We start from the raw sequence: 7,699 nt of genomic DNA on the forward strand, positions 1-7,699 counted from the left end.
ATGTGGCTTCTCGCTCTTCTAGGGTTCCTGCTGTTAGTGGCCGCTCTGTTCTTCTTCGTCTCTTCCCGTCGCTACACAGTGTTCACAGAGAAATGTCTGAGGCCTCCAGCACCTTTGGTCTTCGACAGCAAAGAGAGGAATGAAAGGCTGAAAAAAGGTAATGAACTCGAGCTTCTGGATATTCGTCAAAATAGGAAAACATTTTCCAACAGGCCAACAGGTTTCAACTTGAATTTCACATTCATCCTCTCTAGGGTTTTTACTGGATCGTGTCCCGGCGAATTTGGACGCCATAGTGATCGGTAGCGGTGTCGGAGGGTTGACGGCGGCGGCTCTGTTGTCAAAAGCTGGAAAGAAAGTTCTGGTTCTGGAGCAACATGATCAGGCTGGAGGCTGTACACACACCTTTCAAAATAAAGGGTTTGAGTTTGACGTTGGTAAGACCTTTTCTTTTCTTGTTAAACATTTTTTTTATTAAAAAAGAAAGATGAATAGTAAAACTTTAATGTGAAATTAAATAACTTTATTGTTTCTTTATTTATTATTATTATTATTATTGTTGATTAGCTTCCAGACACAAAAGAAGAAATGTGAAAAAAAAAAAAATTAATAAATATTTTCAAAGATAATAAAAAATATGGATATGAAATCAACAAGAAACCAGGCGATGTAACTTTCAAATATATTCTGTATTTTTCCTATTCATTGTTCTTGATTTACGGTTAAGTTAAGATCATAACTTAAGACCCTACTTTAACACCTCGTCCATCTTGTAATGTGCCGTAGAGCATAGAGGTCCGGCTCAAAAGGGGTTATCAATATAATAAAGAGACGTAATTGTTCCTAATATAATACAAAATATGATTTTCATTTTTTGTGGAGGGTGAATGTTCTCCCTGTGCACTCTTGTTTCTTCACACAAGCCCAAAATTACACGATTAAGGGATTATAAATGACAATCTTGAAAGATATTTGTTCACAAGCTTATTGTTAGAAAAAATAAATACATAAAAACAATCAAAAGTATCTTTAATCCATCAAATACATTTAATTCATCAAGTTTTTTTGTTTTCATTTACATTGATCCGTAATCAAATCAAATGTCAATACCATTGTTTAATACACAAACTTTGTTGGATTGAGAAGTAGAACATTGATAAATGAAAGTATATCAGAATAAATAAATTACATTGTATTTGACAACTTCAAGACAGAGAACTACAAGCCTTTAAACGTCTTTCAAATATATAAGATAACATTACGTGCCTTCAAAATTTAAAGACAAAAAGCTCTCTGTATTATTGATATCTGCTGGAACAAATCAATGCCAGGGCGGAGCACATGAGCAGGCCCTTAAAAACCCAATGAAGCATCATTGGTTTACACTTTACAGTATAAAGCACTCAATTACAATAATGCTGGCAGTTTACAACCGTAAACTATTATATGTGAATCAGGCTCTCCAGCACCAAGAGTTATCAAGACGAAATCGAGGCAAAAAAAACAAATATGTGTCCAATTTCTGCAGTTCTTCATTGGCCTCCTTTCTTAGGCTTCTGTCTTTGACTCCACCTTTATTTGAAAACATTCATTCATGACTGACTTGACAGTTGATACACAGTTGACATGTCAGTAATCCACTTTGCAAATTAGGGTTTACATAAAGTGCGTACATGTCTAATCGTGAATATAGCATGAATGTTAACTAATTTTCTTAATTATTTTGGTGTTTTATTCATTGAAACTTCTTCAGTCCTCTTTTATTCAAATGACTTTTCACAACTCCAGGGATCCATTACCTGGGCCAGCTCCACCAGCACAGCCTGCTCAAAGTGGCCTTGGATCAGATCACGGAGGGCCAGCTGCAGTTCACGCGCCTAGAAGAGCACTTTGATACGCTGATCCTGGGTCAGCCTGGTCATGGGAGGTGTGTCCAATCATTCCCATGCTATCTCCACAATACTGAGAGCTCTCGCTTTTTGTCTCGTTTTTTTTGGTATCGTCCACAGACAGTATCACATCCATGCAGGGAAAACACAAATGGCTGCAAGTCTGAAGAAACAGTTTCCTGGAGAGGAGAAGGCCATCGACGAGTTCATGAGGCTCATGAAGGTGAAGTATCTTCATGTTTGTTACCAGACGTGGCTCAATCACCTAGGAATCAGTTGAACTATCATGTAGTCCCACTATGAAGTCAAAACCACAAATTACAATTAAAACATTTCATTTTGGGTTACTGTTTACTAGTAAGATTATAGATTAAGATTTCACAAAAAAACATTATACAAGTTTGGATCATGGGAGGCTGTTCATCGCTGGATCAGATCTAAGTTCTCGACAAATTAGAGATAACCATCTAATAGTCTGCTGTGAGTGTGTTTGAATAAAAACAATCTAGTTCCTGAAAAGGTTCTAGAAACGGATTACAAACTCAAATGTGTCTCTGGTGCCAAAAGTGCTTTAATGTTTGATTATTACATTAAGGGTGATGAACTCAAGGTGATACTGGAGGCACAATGTCTTGCCAGAACTAAGATCCTGGTCATTGGATATTTAGCCGATGGAATGTCTAAAGAAACACCATACAGCTGAAACACATGCAGGACAAGGACTTTCAGTACTAAAAGGAAATCTATGAAGTGAATTGAAGAAAACAATAATGTTCTACTTTTGAGCAGAACGAAGCTTTAGTGGGACCTTTGGGGTTTGCAAATTGCTAGCTAACTAATTGTAGAGACTTTCATGTTGTCATGTTAGTCAAGAGGACACCATTGTTGTCACAGAGTCTGGGCGGCAGAAGAATAGTGAAAGTCAATTTTGGACAATAAAATCATCTTCATCCCTAGTGACCACCAAAAAAACACAAAATTAATTAAGCAGGCTGTATACCGAAATAAACTCTAACTCCGAATTCTAAAAAGGTACTAAAAGAAAACTGGCAAATGTACATTTCTGTTTCCATTAAAAATCTGTAATAATGTTTCAATACAGTATTTTATTTGGAAATTGGGGAATTGTTCTCAGGTATGCATGTGTGTGACTGGTTGTGTGTTTCTGTGTGCCCTCTGGAGTCCTGTCCAGGGGTTCCCCTGCCTCTCACTTGAAGAAACCTGCCCCATAAGGGAATAAGCAGCATAAAATTAATGAATAAACTATTAATAATAATTATTATTGTTCTTCTGCTCCACCCTTCAGCTCGCTTCCACAAGAACGCCACTGATTGCCATCCTGAAAATGATTCCCTACTCTGTTGTTAAATTCCTGATCTGGACACGACTCCTGCATACCCTTTCGTCAGTATTTCGCCTTGCAACCACAAGCCACTCGGAATTAATCTCCAGCCTCACAAAGAACAAGGACCTGCAGGCACTCTCTGCGTACCTGTTTTACGGTACAGTTCCATTTTACAACAGAAAGCATTAACTACAATATCGTTATAATAATACTTCATTTCATTTATTTTCCAGGTGTTCCACCAAAAGATTCAAGCTTTCTCATAAATGCTCTGCTTCTTCATCACTACAAGCGCGGCGCGTACTACCCGAGAGGTGGTGCGAGTGAGTTCGCCTTTCACATCATCCCGGTTATACAGAAGTCGGGAGGAGCGGTGCTGGTCCGAGCACGTGTTGGACAAGTTCTCCTGGACCAGCAGGAGAAGGTCTACGGTGAGAATGATCTACTTCCAAGTATTCCAATGAATGTGTAGGTGCATTAGTACTTCTGATATTATATTATATTTAGATATTTGGCCATGATGTATATTGGTGGAATAGTCAAATGATGAAAAAAGAAAAGCTACTCAGAACATTTAGATGTTTATGTTTATCCTGGATTATCAATTATTTTCAGCGTGAGACAAAACCATTATTCCTTTTATTCTGCTGAGACATATGGTTTTAAGTGATCTGTGTCGGACATATTTATGGACAATCAGTTGGTCAGAAGTTCCGGATTACATGTTGAATGTAAAAGGATGGATACTTTGTTGTCAGTCCAAGGAGGTTTGCCCGATGGGAATGAAAAAAGTCTGCACTTTGTGTTCAGTCCAAGAAATGCTAGAGGACTATTTAGGTATGTTTGTTGTGGTAAGGCTGTGCTACACAGTTATAGTTATAGTATGGTTTACAACAGTGGTCCCCAACCCTGGTACCGGTCCGTGAGGTATTTGTTAGCGGGCCGCACAGAAAGAAGTAAGAATTTATACAATTTATTTTCTATTGATAATTACTTTCTTAAAGGTTTTTTGATTTTTTAAAGGGCGTTATTTTGTCTGAAGTAACATTAGCCTGTGACTCTTGACACGTCAATCTCAGAAACTCAGAAAATAAACCTGGAAATTAGTGTAAAAATTGTTTTTTATGAATATAAGGCCCATATCAAATCGGTCTGCGGTCTAAAAAAGTTTGCAGACTTTTACTTTCCCCCTGTATATGAGGATATTGTCCTTTGTCCTTCAGGTCTGCCACTGTTGTTTCTGGGTATAAATGTGTTGAATCATTCAAAAACACTTTTTCTATTGGTTGCAGGTGTGACGGTGCTTAAAGGACAAGAAGAGATTCAGGTCCACGCACCAACCGTTATTTCCAATGCTGGGATATTCAACACATTTCAGACATTTCTACCTAAACCAATACAAGAGAATTCTGGTAAGACAAAAATCTTATCTCTCTCTTATATTGGGATTGTTTCTTTTAAACGATTGTTTGCATTTGAGCAGAGGTCAAATCTCTCCTGGGAATGGTGCGTCACGGGATGGGTTCGTTCCTGGTCTTTGTTGGTCTGGATGGAAGCAAAGAGGAGTTGGGAATACCATCCACCAACTTCTGGATGTACAAGGAAAACGACCTGGACTCTCTGTGAGCTTAGACTTGTTTTATTTGTTATATTTATTAAAGTTCGACAAACTTACACTTTGACCTAAATAATGTACCAATCGTGGATCTTTATTTAACTATTAAGATGACAGATTCTGGTTCAATATAATATTTTTGTATGTATTTGTAAAACATAAAACTCCTAATAACACAATAGGAAATCTTTTTTTTTAAATACAAAAGAGCTTAAATGTCCCGACTAGCATGTTTCAATATCAAACAATTCACTGTCAAGCTCGGTCTTGGAGCAGTAACCACAAATCAATGTATCCGCCACAAGCACATACATTGATTTGCTCTCTGTGAAGGTCTGGGTCAGCAATTAATCCGTGGTCTCCTCTCTACAGCATCTAAAAGCTGAGAAAAATACAAAGCATTGTAGAGAGATATTGACACACTTTTGTCACGTACAATGTTTGAAATATAGATCCTACAATTAAATAAAAATGTGTAACATATTCTAAAATATTTATTGAATATTGTTTTGATTGTTTAAGCGCTTTGTGACCCTGGTCTGGAAAAGCGCTATACAAATAAAAATTACTTACTTACTTACTTACTAAAAAAGTATGAGCAAAATTAGTACATTATTATTATAGTTACATTATTGATATATCAAGATGTATTTTTTTTAATGAGGTGTGTCTTTTTGTTTTCTGTTCTTTGCTCACATTCTATATCATGAAACGAGAATGGAACGTTACTCTTCGCTGACCAAAGATCAGGTGCTGGGTAACATTCCCATGATGTTCATAACTTCTCCATCTGCCAAAGATCCAACAACAAGTATCAGACACCCAGGTAACAAAAAAACGTATTTACTTATGTTTATATATTTGATCAAATTTACTTCAATAATTTAATAAAATGAAATGTTTTCTCCTTCATTAACTTAACCCGTGGGTACATCTCTTGCAGGGAAGTCTTGCATGACTTTGCTCACCATGGCTCGCTATGAGTGGTTTGAAGAGTGGGAGGGAACCAAGCTCGGCAAGAGGGGACAGGACTACCTGGATTTAAAAAACGGCATGGCAAAGGAACTGTTGGACTGGGCCTTGGTCATTTTTCCACAGCTGCGGGATAAGGTTTGTTTTTTTCGATAATGAGAAAAATAATAAGAGAAGATTAATGCAGTTTTTTCTTCAATTGTCTGTGAATAATCTGTCAAAACCTTCATTTTTCACCATTCAAAAGCTTCTGGAATTATTTAAAAACAAGTACATGTTGTTTAACCCAGTGTATATGATTTCCACAAAGAAACAAAAAACTTCAATACCCAATAATCCAGTAGAGGAAAAACAGTTCCAGGTAATTTACAGCAATTGCAGGTCAAAAGAAAATCCTTCCTCAAATATATAAACATATCTAGAAATATATAAAGCCAGAAAATGAGCTCTAGGTTAAAAGAACTAAACAGAAACTGCAAAAACAGAACAGTGGCAATGTGAGTGAAGTAAGAAATAACACAATGAGCTCCAGACAAGCCCAGAAACACACGTGATCATAAAAAGCAGGAAATGGGGCAACAAATTAAAATATTCTAAAATGAGAGTATTGTATGAAAAAGAAGAATATACAGGTATGTGTTATTTGACAAAATGTGTTTTATTTGCAATAAAACATTTATTTAGTCAAATTTCCGTGCTTTTTTCCCTTGATCTTCCCTAAAACATGCACTGACAGTTCATGACTATCCACGTGTTTGCACTCAGGTGGTGATGGTGGACGCTGCCACACCTCTCACCAATGTTCACTATCTGGGTGCACCAAGGGGAGAGATGTACGGCGCTGAGCACAACTTGGACCGCTTCAACCCGGAAACAGTAGCCAGCACGAGACCCCAGACTCCCATCAGTGGACTCTACCTCACAGGTGACGTGTCTCGTTCATCACTTCACGTGTCAAGATGATGAGAGTTCATGACTTCTGATCGACTTCCAGGTCAAGATGTGTTCTGTAACGGCATGGCCGGAGCCCTGCACGGCGGAATTCTCTGTGCTTCGGCTGTTCTGAACCAGATCCTCTACATCGACCTTCTGAGCCTGAAGACCCGACTCAAGCGAAAATATAAAAAGCGTAAACTGGCTTGATATATGATCTCAGGTACAAATAAAATGTTTTAAAAGCCTGATAAATCAGCTCAAAACAAAACCACTGTCATGTATTTTGTATTTGGACATATTTTGAGTATCTGTAACAAAATAAATGTATTTGTTGAAGTTTATCTCAAAATAACTTTAAATAAATGACATCATGATCAGATTTAACGTCATGTACAGTGATTTGATTTGGAAATGAAATCTCAAAACAACATTGAGATTTTCTTTTTTTTTTCGGTTGAGCGTTTTCTTTTTAGAAAAATTGGTTTTCTGGGATATCATGTCACTTCTAGTGAGATAAAACTGACATTTTCAACTCTATTTTTGACCCTGAAGAGCAGCTCAGTCGACCTTCACATCGCAGAAACTATTGACAATTCAAAAGGCAGCAGATTCCGAAAAAGTTATTCTGCGGGTGTGAATCTGGGTTGAAAGTTGAATCATCTTCGAAAACCGATCTTGAGTTCTTGAAAACAATTGTTTCGGCAAATCTTTCTGGATCAAAGGTCAAATGCACTAGTTCGGCATGCTTGTCAATGTGGTGGGATTGCTGGGAAACGGCGCCGCCTGTTGACTGGTAAGTGGAACTTTTCAATTTATAGCATTTGGGACAGAATCACAAAACAACTCCACTTAGTTCACTCATGTTTATTCATTTTCAAAACGGCAACAGAAAATAAAAAACATTATAGGAAAGTTGACCTGACACGGCCATGGTAGTCATTC

At 37.4% G+C, this 7,699-nt stretch overlaps 1 protein-coding gene across 1 annotated transcript; it reads left to right on the forward strand.

The window, feature by feature from the left end:
- On the forward strand, window positions 1-6,964 carry LOC148065299 (all-trans-retinol 13,14-reductase-like). Its single transcript, XM_087809243.1, has 12 exons — window positions 1-157; window positions 255-437; window positions 1,789-1,927; window positions 2,010-2,112; window positions 3,196-3,391; window positions 3,468-3,665; window positions 4,527-4,646; window positions 4,718-4,856; window positions 5,566-5,675; window positions 5,793-5,959; window positions 6,587-6,746; window positions 6,816-6,964. Exons 1-12 carry the CDS (start codon window positions 1-3, stop codon window positions 6,962-6,964), a joined length of 1,821 nt encoding a protein of 606 aa, XP_087665369.1.
- The last annotated feature ends 735 nt before the right edge of the window (window positions 6,965-7,699 follow it).

The sequence above is a fragment of the Callionymus lyra genome, chromosome 15, assembly GCF_982586985.1.
Source record: "Callionymus lyra chromosome 15, fCalLyr1.hap1.1, whole genome shotgun sequence".
Classification (NCBI taxonomy): Eukaryota; Metazoa; Chordata; class Actinopteri; order Syngnathiformes; family Callionymidae; genus Callionymus; species Callionymus lyra.

Excerpts from the sequence above, each read along its gene's own strand:
- LOC148065299 (XM_087809243.1), top strand. The coding sequence starts at position 1 with ATGTGGCTTCTCGCTCTTCTAGGGTTCCTGCTGTTAGTGGCCGCTCTG. Across the intron at positions 158-254 it reads GAATGAAAGGCTGAAAAAAG|GGTTTTTACTGGATCGTGTC; the intron begins GTAATGAACTCG and ends CATCCTCTCTAG. Across the intron at positions 4,647-4,717 it reads ACCAATACAAGAGAATTCTG|AGGTCAAATCTCTCCTGGGA; the intron begins GTAAGACAAAAA and ends GCATTTGAGCAG.